Here is a 17,756-nt window from a genome sequence, read left to right on the forward strand (position 1 = left end):
TTGTTCACTGCTAATAGGGGCTGCTAATAGCATTCCTGTCTCTTGTCAGAGCTGTCACAGTTGATTTCTTTTTTACATATCTGTGAGTTTTATCAAGTTTAACAGCTGAAAAATCAAGCTCATTAAGAAACTCCCTGAGTAGTTCAGAATGAGCTAATTTTCCAGGGCCAGTCTTGAGCACAGAATCCAGTGAACAGAAATGTAGATATGGATCAAATATGAACTAGGAACTTTATTTTCACAACTTAAAGAGGAGGGAGAAAGTTGAGCAATAAATGAGATGCCCTGAATGATGGACTGTGTATTTCATTTGGCAAAGGCACTTGATGATCTTTTTTTTAAAATTATTTTTAGGTGTAGATGGACACAACAAAGTGCTTTTATTTTTTATGTGGTGCTGAGAATCGAACCCAGGTCCCGCCCATGTTAGGTGAGCGCTCTACTGCTGAGCCACAATCCCAGCCCTTGATGATCTTATATATGTGCATAAAAACAGCTCAAGAATGGTGAGAAGTTTTGTTACTGGAGGTCCCAGGAGTTCTCAAAAAGAGGGACCTCAACTCAGGCAAGTAGGTATTTGGTGTACTTAATGGAAAAGAATTTCAGCATGCGCCAGTTAGAGACAGATTTATTTAGGGAAAGCACTCAATGCTCATTGAAGGGATAGTGTGGGTTATTTCAGGTAAGAGGCATTTTAGAGTGGGTAAGAAATATGCATTCAAGGGAGAATGTGGCCATCCTGAGAGTACAACAGAGAATGTTGACCATTGCTTGAGAATGAGACACTTTGGGGGTAAAGCAATAAATACACATTTATGTACACCTGTGGTGGTGTACACCTGTAATCTCAGTGACTTGGGAGGCTGAGGCAGGAGGATTGTAAGTTCAAAATCAGCCTTAACTATTTAGTAAGACCCTGTCTCAAAAAATAAAGGGCTGGGGATGTGGCCCAGTGGTTAAGCACTCCTGCATTCAATTCCTGATACCCTCCACAAAAAATACTTATTCCAAAGAGAATATGGGCTAACTCCAGAGGAAGAAACAGCAATCCCTTGGTATATAGGGTTAATATTTATAGAGGGATGGTTTCTAAGAGCTGAATTAGAGGTGGAGCCAGGGCCGAATTACACAATTTGCTGCCAGGTTTTTTTTCCCAGTGGTTGCATATTGCCCTGATGTTACTTTTTTGCAGGTGAGGACAGGAGTCGAGGGTGCACAGGGCACAGGCCAAGCGTGTAGGCTAAGGACATGGGCTTGGTTGCTCAGGAGTACTTGTTTTGCATCTCAAAGTTTCATAGGTGTTTCATGCATTTCAATGGTTCGTGGACACTTGTGAGACTCAGTCTATCTTTTCTGTATCCCCAAATTCCTAGCTCAGTTTATATTTTAACTTGTTCATATTTGCAGGTGACTTGGCATTTTTGGCTCAGCTGTTCTTCATGAAGATTGGGCAAAGATTTTGGCAAGACAACCCTTAAAATAATTTTTCCCCTACATTTCTTTCTGCTTCTTCTTAGTCTCTTTTGGAATTTCCTACTCACCTCTCCCAGTTTTTAATCTTGGGAGCTTAGTCCTAAACTTCTTTTCTTCTCTAGCTACACCCACTTCTTTTGTGGTTTCATCCAGGATTTTGTCTTGAACTATCACTCTTGGTTCATTTCTGCTGCTATAACAAAATATCACTGTGATAAACAATAGAAGTTTATTTGGCTCATGGTTCCAGAGACAGGGAAGTCTAACAGCACTGGCATTCCATGGTGAGACAGCACATGCACATACGAGAGAAAGGGAACTGAACTCTAGTTATAACTATCACACTCCTGTGATAATGACATTCATCCATTTTTGAGGATGAAACCCTCATGACAATCACCTCTCCAAGGCCCCACCTCTTAAAACTGTCACAATGGCAATTATATTTCACTATGAGATTTGGAGGGGACATTCAAACCATACCAGTCATTTGTATATTAACAACTCTCAAACTTATATTTCTAGCATAGACCTCTCCTCTTAATGCTAGACTATCTAACTGCCTACTTCATGTTCAAATGGATTTATAATACATATCTGAAACTTAATATGTAAAAATCTGAATTCCCTCTGATATATGTTCATCCTATAGTCTTCTTCATCTCAAGCGGTGACATTCCACATTATCCTTTTAGTTGTTTGGGCTGAAAATCTTGAGTTGATCCCTGACTCCTCTCTTCCTTTTGTACTTCCCAATCTCATCAGGAAACACTATTGGTGCCAACTTCAAAATATATCCTACATTTAACAATTTCATCTTCTGCTACTACTGTCCTGATGCTACCATCATCTTTTCCTTGGATTATTGCAATAGCATCCTCACTGGTGTTCCTGTTTCCTGATCTCCACCTTAACAGTATTTATACTTAATGTAGCTTTCGGAGTGATTCTTTTAATGGGTAGGCTGGATCATATTACTTTTCTGCTCAAAACTCACAACATTCCACATCATCTTACTTTGAGTAATAGTCAAAGGTCTTCAGGTTGTGTAGGATCCAATATGATTTGTTCCCTTCTTCCAATTAAATCTATGACCTCATCTGTTAATATTGTCCCCTCACTACTCTATTCCAGTGACTCTTATTTATGTCCCTCTAACTTTCCCCACACATTCCTGTCCCAGAGCCTCTGTATTTGCTGTTCCTTCTGCAGGAGAGCTACTCCCTTAACAGCAGGTCTTATCCTCTGTTCTTTAGGTCTATTCTTTGCTGTAGTTTTACATAGCACACAGTCTAAGCACACATACACAACTGCCATGATCTGAATGAATATACTTCCTCCAATTAATATGTTGGAACTTAGTTTGGTTGCAGTGACACAAGAGGAGCTGGGGTAGAATGTTATGATTTAGATATGAGATGTTCCCTAAAGCTCCTATATTAATGCAGTAATATTCAGAGGTGAAATGATTGGATTATAATAGCTATAACCTAATCAGTCCATCTTCATTTGAATGAACTCACTGGGTAGTAACTGAAGATAGGTGGGATGTATGTCACTGGGGGCATGCCCCGGAAGCGTGCAACTTCCCTGTGGCCCCTTTCCATATCATTCTCTGCCTTCTGGATGTCCTGAGAGGAGTAGCTTCCTTCTGCCATGCTTTTCCCTCATGATGTTCGGCTTCGCCTGAGGCCCAGAGAAATGAAGTTGGCTGTCTATAGACTAAGACCTTTGAAACTGTGATCCAAACTTTTAGTTCTATAAATTGTTCTTGTCTGGTATTTTTTTTTATTGTTGGTTGTTCAAAACATTACATAGTTCTTGATATATCATATTTCACAGATTGATTCAAGTGGGTTATGAACTCCCATTTTTACCCCGTATACAGATTGCTGTGTCACATCAGTTACATTTCCATTGATTTACAAATTGCCTTTCTAGTGTCTGATGTATTCTGCTGTCTATCCCATTCTCCACTGTCCCCTCACCCCTCCCCTCCCCTCCCCTCCCCTTCTCTCTCTCCATCCCCTCTACTATAAATCGTTTCTTCCACTTATATAATTTTTCTCCTACCCCTCCTTTCCTCTTATATGTAATTGTGTATAACCCTGAGGCTCACCTTCCAATTCTATGCAATTTCCCTTCTCTCTCCCTTTCCCTCCTGCCTATCATCCCTGTTTAATGTTAATCTTGTTCTCAAGCTCTACCCTGTCCTTGGTTACTCCCCTTATATCAAAGAAGACATTTGGCATTTGTTTTTTAAGGCTTGGCTAGCTTCGCTTAGCATAATCTGCTCTAATGCCATCCATTTCCCTCCAAATTCTATGATTTTGTCATTTCTTATTGCAGAGTAATACTCCATTGTGTATAAATGCCACATTTTTTTAATCCATTCATCTATTGAAGGGCTTCTAGGTTGGTTCCACAATCTTGCTATCGTGAATTGTGCTGCTATGAACATCGATGTAGCAGTGTCCCTGTAGCATGCTCTTGTTAGGTTTTTAGGGAATAGACCGAGAAGGGGAATAGCTGGGTCAAATGGTGGTTCCATTCCCAGCTTTCCAAGAAATCTCCATACTGCTTTCAAAATTGGCTGCACCATTTTGCAGTCCCACCAACAATGGTCTTGTCTGGTATTTTGGTCACAGTGATGGAAAATGTGACTAAAACAGAACCTAAGACCCAATGTGACAGTATTGAGAGTTGGAGACTTTAGGGGACTCTTAAGTCATTTAGTTTCCATCCTCATGAGTTGATTAGCAACCTTATCAAAGAGCTTGAAAGAAAAAAATTAGTCCCTTTTGCCCCTCCTTCTTCCTCCATGTAAGGATCCAGCATTTGAACCCTCTGGAAGATGCAGGGACAGAGTGCCATCTTGGAAGCAGAGATTGGGTCTTCATCAATATCAAACTGGCAGTTGGTCTTAGACTTTCAGTCTCCAAAACTGTGAGAAACAAAGTTCTGTTCTTTATAAATTACAAATCTCAGGTTATTTTGTTATAGGAACAGGAATAGACTAACACAAATATATTTACATAGGCACATATATGTGTACTTCTACACACAAATGTGTGTTTATTTATTGTTTGTCTCCCTCCACTAGAATATTAAATCCATAAAAAGTAGAAGTAGAAAAATTTTTCCTTTATCTGGTTTGTTCATTGTTATATTCCCAGTGGCCAGAACCACAGTAGGCACATTGTAGGTGCTCAATTTGTACACATGGAATACATGAAGGCATCAGTCAAGTCTTGGTAACCAGTGTCTGGGAGCCAGGTCTCAATGAGACAGTAGAGAGAGGAAAGGTAATTATGACTTGTAGTAATGTAGAATCTGTGACTATGATGCTGAATCTTGGATGTCAACTTGCCTGGATTGAGACATGACTAGAAAATTAAGAGAACACAGTTCTAGTTGTGTTGGTGGGGGTATTTTCACAGATGATTAACATGTGGATTTGTGAACTGAGAGGGGAAGACCTGCTCTGAATGTGGGTAGAACCATCTGATGGGTGAGGGGCCCTGATGGGACAAAAAAAAAAAAAATGGAAGGAGGAAGCCCAGCTACATGCTCAAGTTCAATTCTTCTTGAGCGGGTACATTTTGCCACTGCCATCATTCAGAGACATCAAGCTCCAGCTTCTTTAGCCTTTGAACATGGGCTCATCAGAAACTCTCCAGGGACTTTCAGATCTTTAGCCTTGGACTCGAGTGCATCATTGGTCACTCTTGTTCTGGTTCAAGAAGCTGCACTGAGCAGTTACTGGTTTTTCTAACTCTTCAGCTTGCAAGCAGCTATGTGGGACTATCAAAGTCTTGATCATTTAAGCCAACCTAATAATTTCCTTTTATTATTATGTATACATTCTGTCTGTTCTGTTCCTCAAGAGAATCCTGTCTAATACAATGACCACCCAAACTGAAGGCTGTGCCAAAAATCTGTTTAGCTTGAATAATGGAGTTACAAAAGTAATACTTTTTGTTAGTCAATACAATAAGTATAAAAATATAAAATTGTTATAATGGAGCAGTTTGAAGTATGAACATTGTTATTCTGGTCAAGTAGCTTTGTACTAATAAGGTATGGAATGATGGTATGTTGTGATGGTTAATTTTCTATATCAACTTGATTGGTCCATGTGGTGCCCATATAGTTGGTTAAATGTGTCTGAATCATCTGTGATGGTGTTTCTAGATGAGATTAGCATTTAAATTGGTAGTCTGAGTGAAGCATATGGCCCTTCCCAATGTAGGTGGGTATCATCCAATCCAATAAAGACCTAAATGGAACAAAAATGTGGAGAAAGGGAGAATTAGCTTCTCTCTCTGCCTGACTGATTGAGCTGGAACATTGATCTGCTACATTCAGACTAGAACTTATACTATTGATTCTCTCAGTTTCATGCCTTTAGACTTAAATGAGAACTACACTACTGGTTTTCCTGGCTCTCCGGCTTACCAACTGAAGATATTGTGGGACTTCTCAGCCATTATAATCATGTGAAGAAGTTTCTTTTTTATATCTATTTTTATCTGCTTGTTGGTTTCTCTGGAGGACCCTGACTAATACACTTTATATTTATTCTTGCAATGGCCATGCAATCCCTAATTTCCTAAATACTCTTTAATATTCTTTCATAACCCAATGGGGAAAGTTATGGGAGAAATTACCAGGTATGGGAAACTAAGTTTAACTCTTGGTAGTTTTTATTATATGTTTTCACTCCTGTTTATCTGAGAATAATGACACTTCAACCAGTGGCAAGCAGATTAAATTTATATTGCCTAATATTTCTTCTTTCAGCTCTACTGCATTTTATATTGGTAATCACCTTATCATGTTTGAAACATTCTCTCCCCCTTTCTTTTAGGACATACCTGATTATACTTCTAGGGCCACTTCTTCATTTACTAGGAGGAGTAAGGAGAGTGGAGGGAATAGCAGTTATTGTTTCAATTGACTGGCATGTTCCTTCTCAATCTTGTCCTGTGTCTCCTCCTCCACACTTGCTCAGCTACCTTGGTTTTTCCTGATCACTGCTCTGCATTAAATTCACTTATCTGGTTCCTCCAAGAATGTCTATTCTGTTACATAACAATAGCCCCACAGCTATCTAAAGAGTTCCTCCCTCAGAGTTTCTGTATTTGAGATCAGAGAGTAGTTCAGTTATCCCCTACTCTGTAGATGGTTTTGTTAAACTATGTAGCTCCAGAGGTTTGACGACAGTAGTTAGAGGGAAGAATGAAGTCATAATGTGGATAAGAATAGTGACAATTATCCCACTCCTTGGTATATATTCAAAGGACTTAAAATTAGCATACTACAGTGACACAGCCACATCAATGTTCACAGCAGCTCAATCCACAATAGCTAAGCTATGGAACCAACCGAGGTGCCCTTCAACAGATGAATGGATAAAGAAAATGTGGTACATGTATAAAATGGAGTATTACTCAGCCAAAAAGAAGAATGACTTTGTGACATTTGCTAGTAAATGGATGGAGCTGGAGACTATCACACAAAGTGAAATAAGCCAATCCCCCAAAAACAAAAGTCAAATGCCCTCTCTGATATGTGGATGGTAACACATAATAAGGGGGGAAAGGAAGAATAGAAGTTCACTGGATTAGACAAAGGGGAATGAAGGGAAGGGAGGGGGAATGGGAATAGGAAAGACAGAAGAATGAATTGCACCTAACTTTCCTATGTTCATATATGAATATACGACCAGTGAAATTCCACATCATGTTCAACCACAAGAATGGGATCTTAATCACAATAAGTTACACTCTGTGTAGGTATAACATGTCAAAATATATTCTGCTGTCATGCACATCTAAAAATAATAAACTAAATAAAAAATTCTTTCTTTCCTGTTCACTTTACTTGGCATGCAGAATGCTATGCTCTCTTGGTTTTCAATGACTGCCTCTTTTTAATGTCATTTTCTGGTTTTTCTTATACCCTTGGTTTTTTAATCTTGGAGTTCTCCTGGGTTGGACTCTTGTCATCCCCTTGGTGATCTCATTTTCTTTTATGACTTTAAATACCATGTAAGAGCTGATGATTCCCTATTGAATATTTGCAGCTTGATCCTCTTTTGTGACATTTAGATTCCTTTATTCAATTGCCTGTTTGATATTTCTACTTTAAAGAGAGTTTAGGCATCTTGAACTCAACACATCCAAATCTGATTTTTCTCTGCAAATCTGCTCCTACTGAAGTCTTACCCATTTTAGTAAATCACACTTGTTCAGGCAAAGAAGCTTGATTTTTAATTCCACTCTTTCTCTTACATCCTATCTTCAATTCATTCACATCTTCAAAATACATCTAGAATCTTAGAATTTCTCATTACTTCCAAAGCTACTACCAAAGTCTAAAATCACTTTAATTTCTTACCTGGATTACTACAATAGCTTCACTTATAAACAGGGCCCTGCACTCTGCCAGGGTTTGCGGCCCACACTCTCCTTTGCAAATGAGTCAAAAGTGTGGGGGTAGCTTTGGTCAGCAATTAAAGAGAATCAGATGGGGGTGATCATTATGTAAACACTTTTGCCAGCTCAGAGGACCATGGAAACAAGGCCCATACCATGATGCAAGTTGGGGCGATGGATGTATCCTTGAGGTAACACCATAATTGTCCACTGTTGGTCTTCCCACATGAAGATGCTCAGGGGCTTTATCTACAATAAATGAGGCATTAACAAGGTCCAACACACAGTGATTAGTTCTCCATTGAGTACTTTGCTCTTCTAGAATACTGGGTAAGTTGGGAACAATTGCATAAATTTAAGGGATTATCTTATTTAATTTTCTGTAATACAGTGTCATACATCAAGTTCTGTCTGGCTTTCTTGCTGGCCACACAGGGGGGTTAAGGATTGTAGATTGGATGAATTATGCTTAATTTAGCCAATTCACCTATGGCTGCTGTTACCACTTGATGGCCACTGGGGACCTGATATTATTTGATGACAACAATTTAGCAGGGAGCAGGCAAAACAACAGGGTGTGTTTAGTATTCCCACTTAATATTGGCTTTCCAGCTGACACTTGTTTAATCTCCCAGAAATGCAAATAGAACTCTCCTACTGTAGTTTGTAAGCATTTTCCCACAAAATATCAACATATATTATATATTTAGGAATGGCCATGAGCACTGGGTAGAGGGTGGGTGGCAGGCATCCAAGCCGCAGAGTCAATGTTACAGATCAGATTTTCAATATTTTTGCCCACATATCCATCAATAGCAGTGACCTGCCTGAGAAGTTGTTAGGGTTACTATCTATCAGCGTACATTCAACTTCCATGTGTACCAAAGCCGTTATTCTCTGAATAGTTTTTGAAGATTAATGTATTACTATGTCTATATATGGCCTCCCATTCAGAGACATGGTTTGGATCCCCAAACCTTGACCTCTTCCCTAGTTGTCCCACACCCAAGGGGTCAAAGCCATGAGCTCTACTTTGATTACATTTCTTATTTGTCTCTGTCTCCTTTGGAGCAGGAGTCCATTCTACCTTTCTGATTGCCCCCTTTTTATTGGTTATTGATAGTTAATGGCTGAAACCTCTTGTCCTTTGGTAATTCCTTCAATAACTGTACCGAAGTAGCAACAGGTTGTTTATCTATTTTCCTTTCATTCATTCTTGCTGCTATTAAGTCCACCCACATCTGTTTTTTTAAAAAATAACTTTTAAGCTTTTTAAAATTTCTACTTGTAGATGGACACAATACCTTTTTTTAAAGTGGTGCTGAGGATTAAATCCAGTGCCTTACACGTGCTAGGCAAGTGTTCTGCCACTGAGCCACAACCCTAGCCCTCCACATTTGTTTTCAGGAGACCTGAAAACCCTTCCAATTTGGGCTGGTTTTACAGGTTCCTGGTTTTTGCTACAATCTTTCTGTCTCCCCTAGATCTGCTGTTTGCTTGAAGGGCTCCCCTATGAATGGGGATAATACTAATACCAGGGCATCACAAACGGACAAAAGGGCTGTGTGTAACACTGCATCCCTCATCCTGGCAGTAAAAATCAGACTGTCCTGTCCCAGGAAAGTCTGCACATAAATACTATGTTTCATTCCCAATTCCCACAAATTGCTTTGTAGATCTTCCATAGAGGTCCAGGTGCCTCTAGACATGGGAATATCTCCTGAATTTGGCCATGTATTGTGAGTGTCAAGAAGCAGCCAAGCTAGTAATGACCCTATGCTTTTTTTTAATCTTTTATTGATTTTATTTTTTTTGAAAATACACGACAGCAGTGGAATGCATTATAACTACACTTTCATCAGCTGCTGACATAAAACAGGGTGAACAGTTACAAAAGTCATTTTAGGGAATTCTATACCATTCAACATGATCCCATCTGCTCCAGGGACCCACAAAACCTTGCTGGTACAGTTTATTTTATTTTCTGCCTGAACTTGGATTCCAGTTCCACAAGCTATAGGGGCTCATGGTGGAATGTCAATCTTTCTCTGGAGTAGGGAGCAGATCTGAATCCTCCCCCTCAGGCTGCTCCTGATGGACCTTTAACTTTTGGACCATTATCAGTCTAGCTTCCACTAAATCTTCATCTTCCACCTCAACTTCTGAGTCATTGGAACTAGTGGACTCCCTGAGTGGATCCCATGACTGAGGGTCCCAGTTTTCACTCATCACCATTCCCTAATATGGGCTTTGGGCCCACAATGTCCTCTGAGTTTAGCATAAAGGTATGCCATGACCTGCAGATGTTCATCTTCAAGTTCATCCACAATGACAGCACATCTTTGCTGCAAACCTATGCAAAATGTGCACCTCTTTTTAATTTTAATGCTTCCTGTACTCCATGGAGCTAAGCCTGGGTAGCTAAATCTTGGTCTATGGCTAACTTTAAGCACACAGAGGGGGTCATGCCACCACTGCAGGGGCATTGTTTGTCTCCTTTAGCTTTCCCACAACAACTTTGGATCCCTTTGCAGGTCGTTCCTATACTCACGTGGTGATCCCACCCCTCCAATAGGGAAGCCACTTCCAACCACATGGAAGCTGTGGTCAGCCCAGGATTTCCCCTAGACTCCATGCCCTTTCTCAACTGCGGAGTCAACTCAACATGTCCCCCTTTGGGACCCTGTGGACTATGACAATAGTTCAACCCCAGTGCTGCAAAAGCCCCAAGAATACTATTTACAAATCCCAAAGAAAGAACTTAGAGGACTCAACTGAGAGGTTTTGGAAATTTGTTACATATTCCTTGGCAACAGCAGGCTGGGACACAAGCAGGGAGAATACATAGGATAGGTCACAGGCCCACTGTGCAGATGCACTTCCTCTGGTGTTTTCTGAGTACATTCCTTTACTTTACAACCAGGGTCACTCTGTTTGGATCCTCTCCTAAAGACTAGAGATAAGTGAAGTGGCCATATTCCCCTCTCCATTTCCTTTGTTATCACATTCTTGAGAGATCTCATCTCACTGCAAGCTTTCCTAGGCACTGATTAATGTTTAACCCAATAGGTTCATCAGGATGTAACTCCATTTTAAGTTGAGAAGCATTTGTATTCTGTTAAACACATTGGATTCAGCATTCCATATTTTCCTTTCCTAGACTATATGGTTCTGGTTCAAAAGCATAGAACATGTCTCACTAATGTATTAAAACTCACCCACACCCTTGATTATTTGAGCACCTTTTCAAATTCTTCAAGGAAAAGTACCATGTCAGATCATATTTACAGCCTGGTTGGCTGCCAGAATGTCTTGCACAGAGTAAGCACTCAAACAACATGTGAATTGCAATATTGAATTTCATGTTTTGAGGTGCAATCACATGAAACACACCGTTTTGCAAGTGTGGGTACAAAATTTATTTTTTTTAGGAAAGGATAAGATAATGCCTTATGTTTTTTTTTTTCTCTCTTTTACTGTATTTAGAATTTGTTGCCTTTTTAGGATTCCGACCACACATTGGGCAGATGTCTTCAGGGACTTCTCTCCAACAACTCCCAGATCCCTTATCTGTGCCAGAGCTGATGGTGTGGAGACTAACATCTTGTGAATAGCATTTGGCACATTTTCTCTTAAATGCAATACTTTATACTTGCTCACATTGAAGCTCATCTGTCACTTTTTCACACAGAAATACAAACTTGTGGTAGCCTCCTGCCATTTATGCGTTGACTTAGAATTTCAAAATGTGCACAGAACCAGTATTTTGTTCATTTATAGATTTCATTGTTTAAAATATTTTTAAAAATAAACCTTTATGTAGAGCTTACCATGTGATGAGCACTGTTCTAAGTAATTTATAAATATTAGTGTATTTAATGAAATTAATCCCATTTAAAAATTTTGATAAGTGTGTTATTTCAATATAGTTGATTTCTTTTGTAATTCTTTGTCTTTTACTTAGTGCACTTAAAAATATTACTGTGATAAGGGGTCCAGGCACCAAATATTGTTAAGAAGCCCTACTCTTTATTCTCTCAGCCATAGTACACAGGGGCTTGTCCTGAAGTTGGGCTGGAGATTGGGAGGACTCAGGAATCCTGCATTCTTACCCCTAGCTCCACCATCCACTTAGCAATGGAAACTAGGATATGGCTCTTCATCCTTTTGAGACTAGTTTTCCTTAGCTGCAATAATGCTGAGGGATCCATCTGCCCCTTTTAGCTCATAGGAGGTTGTGAAGATTGAATGACATAATGTGTGTGCATTGGTTGCTTTGAAAACCCTTAAAGTACCATATAATGTAATTATTGAGGAATATTAATGAGTTAAGGTTTCAGAGGCCTGGTGTGCAGGGGATTATTAATTTTAGGGCACTTTAATATTCAAACACACTTGGAGCAAATATAGTTGAGCAGAACACTCCTTAATATGTCCTGCATACTATTTTACACCCAAGATCTGAAATCATCTCCATAAGGCTCTATAACCTGGAGGGCTCATACCTATGTGTAATCAATTCCTTTTCTTTCCTTCTGTTGCCCCAGTAATTAATTGTTTGAGCATACCTTTGAGATCTTCCTTCCAGATAGGAAATGTAGGCAAGCTGAACACTTCAAAGTTTATTTTCAAATGGAAAGGCTGAGAAGATGTTATGAATCTAGGGATATGAGATGGAAGGTCCCTTTGGCCTCCTTCTTAATGGGGTGTGGTCTGTCCTGTGATGAGAGGGGGAAGAACTAGAAGGATACTGAAATTATATAAGAAGACAGCTGAAGGAAGTTTCTTACCTGTGTTAGGCTTGGGCCAGCATTATCTACCTCTGATAGAGCATTGGTACCCCAAGTTTTTTGAGCTAACTGATGTCATTCTTCTTCTTTTTTTAACCTTTGTTTATTTTTATGTGGTGCTGAGGTTTGAATCTAGGGCCTCACATGTGCGAGGCAAGCACTGTACCACTGAGCCACAACCGCAGTCCCTCATTTTTCTTTTAAGTTATATATATATGGCCCCATGGGGGTTTCCCATACTGTAAAGGGAGCTCTGCAGTCATTGATGCATTGTTGATATGACTATTACTTGAATATAAATTATAACTATTTATTGAGCACTTTTCCAGGCATAGTACTGGGCACTGAACAAAATCTCATAAATGACTCTTTGGGCATAATATACATGGATTTCCTTAATATACATGAAGAAAAAAAGGCTTGGAGAAGTGAAAGTGTTAGAAAGTGATCTGGGGCACCATGGTATAATAGAAATGACACAAACTAAAGCCAGACCAACTTGGATTCAACTTCTGGGCTTTGTCACATACTTGCTGTGCACCTTGGGAAAGAAATTTAACCTTTCTGAGCTTGTTTTCTCCTCTTATCCATCTCTCAAGCTTCCTAATATTTGTGTCCCTCCAATAGCACCTGGGTCATGACTGTTGTTTAGCAGGCTTCCCACCAGCCTGCTATTTTGTTTGCCTTTGAATTCCTAGATCCATGACTTGCACCTATCAGGTACTTTATAATGGCACTTGAATGAACAATGTGGGGTTTACCAATTAGGTTGATATGAAGGTTAAATAAATCACCAGAGCAGTAGAACATTTTGAGCTTGCAATTGCAAGATTCAAATCTCATCCCTGCCTCTTAAAAACCTAAGTAAGTTACTTTACACTTCCAAGTCCCAGATAAAATAGAGGCTAACACTAAACTACTTTTCACATTGCAGTAAAAATGAATGAATAAATATCTATCTTTATGCATCACTCATCTATCATCTATGTCCTGGTTTGTGGTACTTGATACTCACGTTAAGTTTTATTATAAATAGTTTTTTATTATTTAGTACTTTAGTATTAATACTTCTATTATTATATGGAGTTAAGAATGCTATACAAGCACTCATTTACCAACATTTAATGAGCACCCACAATGCACCAGACTGAGAATGTGGCAGTGAATAGGACAAATGTGGACGATGAACTCATGGAACTTAAACTTTGGGGGCAGTGTTAGGGCACAGAGATTAATAGTTCAGGTGGGACATCATTACCACCTTATTCACTCAACTCATGGCTGTCAACACTGAATATTTTTACACTGAGTTTTTGTGACTTTGGTTAAAGGGTAAAGGACTTAGGTTGGATGTGTTAAAAGCTACCTTCCTTTTTTTGCAGTATTAGGGATTGAACCTAGGGGTGCTCTATCACTGAGTTACAGCCTGAGTCCTTTTTTAAAATTTTCAGGCAGGGTCTTGTTAAGTTGCTGAGGCTGTCCTTGAACGTGCCACCTTCCTTCCTCAGCCTCCTTAGTCACTGGGGTTGGCTATCCTCCTATCTTCTGGAAGGCAAGGGCCATCCATATTATTTTTGTATTCCCTAGTGCCTGGCAGAGTGTCTGGGACACAGGAAATATTTAGAATACATTTGAACAGCTGAATTTCCTTTGTTGAGGACTAGTGACATGATGCAGCCCCACACTCCTAGGTGTTTAAAAACTGTGGGTAGAGGTCATGAACTTTGGCTGAATCATAATCATAATTATGCTTCTTTGTTGAGAACTCACCATGCACCAGGGGAAATTTGCAGACACCATCTTGTTGAATTTTTACTACAACTCTATGAGGTAGGCACTAGTTATCCTTAACTTTGTCTATAAGGAAATTGAAGCTCCCATTGTGTCCAAGTAACTTGTGCAAAGACACATGGACAGGAGTTGACTTTGGACAGCATAACTATATACTAGGTACTCAGCAGATGGTAGCAGTTTGGGTAATAAATGAAGCTGGGTCTATCTGATGGCTCATTCTAGGCAGCTGAAAAATCTCAAGGGCTCACAAAGTTCTATTGAGTGAGTCAATCGTTCTTACACATGTATGTGGCCTTTTCAAATAGTACCATTTATTCTGTGTATGTGAAAACAAAACATTTTGGGGACTGAGCTTTTTTTTGTAAAGTCTCTATATAAATTTGAATACACATATGTGTCTAATTTTCTCTGAAAAATAACTTTTTTCATTCATATTGAAGGTATTTAAAAAGCAACTTGGAAATATTAAAAAATCAGAACTAGAGGTATCATGGGACTAGGAAGAGAGATGAAATAAACATTTTAAAAATAAAAGAAAGCTTCTATTTATTATTATCAGGAAAAACTCTTAACTACTCTTTCACAAAAATAACAAAAGAGCAATATTTAAAAATTATGGAGGAACAACAGAACAATAAATAGCACTGATAATTTTTAAGAAAAATAACTTCATTAATAGTTCTGTATGGTGAATGGAAAGGATTATGAGTGATGGTACGTGCTGCAATTATGCAATATAATGCAAATACACTTTACTCTTAAATATTGTAACAACTCTAGTATATTAGGGTTCTCCAGAGAAACGGAACTGATGGGATGAATAACACACACACACACACACACACACACACACACACACACACACACGGAACTGGCTCATGCAACTGTGGGTGCTTGCAAGTTTGAGATTTGTAGGGCTGTCTACCAGGCTGTGAATTCTGGCAGGACTTGATGTTGTAGTTTTGAGTCTGATGATATAGCCTGGAGGTAGAATTCCTTCCTGAGGGGGACTCAGTCTTTTCTCTTAAGGCCTTTGACTGATTAAAAAGATGATTTACTCAAAATCTACTGGTTTAAATGTTCATCATCTCTAAAAAACACCTTCACACCACCATGTACACTGGTGCGGAGTGGAGAAAATGGCTAAGCTGATGCAGAAAATAAACCATCCCAATTAGCACATCGAATCAGGCTGAAAGGAATAACACCTGGCCTAGACTGGCAGGTGTAACAGAAACTACAGTTTGCAATATAAGTGAAGGAGAGCAAGGTGTTCAGGCATGACAGCTGTTGCCTTACAGTTTAATAATTTTGCTTGACTTATTTAAATAAGAAAGAACTGATAAGAGGGAATTTTCCTATGATTTCATTGATATCATTAAAATAAATCATTCTAGATGCCCTGAGCTGATGAATCAAAGCCTTCCGCAGCTTTGATGACAGAGATGCTTCAGTGAAGAAACTAGCGTAAAAATAACCCTAGCTGCCTGCTGGGGCCACCGTGGGGTGCTTGAGCTGGAAGCCAACTTTCAGCATGAATGGGCTGCTGGGGGAATGCTATTTCTAGTTGTCAAGCAGGTTTAGCATCTTCTTCCAACATCCTGGCAACTGAACGGGAGAAACTGAGATCTACTAAAGGATCGCTTAGAAAGCAGGTCATTCAAAACAGAACACAGAAGATGTGTAAAAAACAGAATATTTATCTTTTAAAAATACAACTTTGAACACTACTGGCAACTCATTTACAAAGGATTTTCGTGAAATACTCGGCATTGGCTTTGCTTATTCAGTGCATTCTCTTACCTTCAGTGGAGCTCAAGGGAGGGCATGCTTGTGTTATCCTAAGCACCAATATCACTATCACCACAAGAGGAAATAAATAAATGACCATGTCTGTCTCAGAATATTAACCCCAAGCCCCTTCCTTTACTTTCCTTTTCTGCCAAACAAAACTTCCTGAATTGTCCACCTACATTCCACCACTGTAATCTGCTGATGAGCACCACAGACCTGGAGGTGTCCCTGGCAATCAGCACTCCATGTGGAGCTGACACATTTGCAGGAAGCCTCATACAGCCTAGCCCATTATTTATTAGTTCATCACTATTAATACTCATATCAACTCTTTACAAACGTTCAGCATGAAGTAAATATAGTATTTACAGCAGTACACAGTTTGTAGTTCAACACACTGACAGCAGAAGAAAAGGGACCAACAGACTGCAAGAAGGCCAGAGGGCAAAGAATATTAAAATAAATCCCTTCTGCTAATGCTTGCATGTGTGCGCATGCCCACGTGTGAGCACGTCTCAATTCATAGAAAACTAAACATGCCCTCCTTTGAAAGCAGACTATTTACAAGTGATTGTGAATAGCATGAACACATGCTAATCAAACTGGATACTTGCTTTCTGTGAATACATCTAGAATTATTTTTAAATTCTGAAATAAGACCTTTTATCTATTAGAGAAAATAACTTTGGAACATCTGTCAACTTTTGGTTCATAGTAATTCTGCAAAAAGCCACAAAACATGCTTTGTCATTTCAAAGGTGACCCTGGTCAGGCACCTTCTAGAAGACTCTGATGTGTCTACTGGGGCTTGGAAAGACAATGGCAGTTACACAGAGTATCTAGTGCTTTTTTCATTCCTTTTACCAGTAGCAACATCAACGTGAAGAGAAGTCTGGAAACACAAATTACATACAAATCATCAAAACATTTCAGTTAATAGTGCTTAAAAAAATGCCAAGGTCTACAACAGTAGTACAGACACGGAAAACACACCAAATACTCTTTAGCCTCAGGACTTTTTCAATACAATTAATAAGAGAAGACAACTAATCTCCAGAAGGGGGAGGAAGTTACAGCACTTGAGGTTTGAGGCAATTTCTTTTTAGGGCCTGTAGCTCGAGGTGCTGTTTCTAGGATCCTTATTTTAACTCAAAAGATATTCCAGGAATGAACTGACAAATTTAAAGTAACTTCCACTTGAAAACCATCAAAATTACAAATCACTTTCTAAGCTTGTCCAACATACATTTATTTTCAGGATCCCAAGTTGTTCAACAGAAATTCAGGTCAGTTTCAAGCCTTCAAAGCCACAGAATTTCCATCTCTTTTCCAGGCTGGCTCCAACTCCTGTCATTTCCTGCTTGAAGGTATGCTGGAGTCTACTCATGAGACATTCCACATCACTGGTGCAGATCTGTGGGACAGAGAGGATATTCTCTAATAAAAACCAATTTAACGCTCCCAG

The 17,756-nt window shown here is 39.3% G+C and overlaps 1 protein-coding gene across 9 annotated transcripts in view; it reads right to left on the minus strand.

Annotated features, from left to right (window-relative positions):
- Positions 1–17,756, minus strand: part of ENOX2 (ecto-NOX disulfide-thiol exchanger 2) — a 371,622-nt gene that overhangs the window by 35,398 nt on the left and 318,468 nt on the right. For 6 of the 9 annotated variants that reach the window (XM_081276997.1, XM_081276998.1, XM_081276995.1 and 3 more), the window contains one exon: positions 15,064–17,705. In XM_081276997.1, coding sequence (XP_081133123.1) covers positions 17,574–17,705 — 132 coding nt within the window. In that variant the 3' untranslated portion in view covers positions 15,064–17,573. Of the gene's footprint in view, positions 1–15,062; positions 17,706–17,756 lie in introns of those variants that run through there. The other 3 variants (XM_081277001.1, XM_081276999.1, XM_081276994.1) reach the window with 2 other exon arrangements.

Source organism: Spermophilus citellus (genome assembly GCF_964194105.1).
Source record: "Spermophilus citellus genome assembly, chromosome: X".
In the NCBI taxonomy this organism is placed as follows: Eukaryota; Metazoa; Chordata; class Mammalia; order Rodentia; family Sciuridae; genus Spermophilus; species Spermophilus citellus.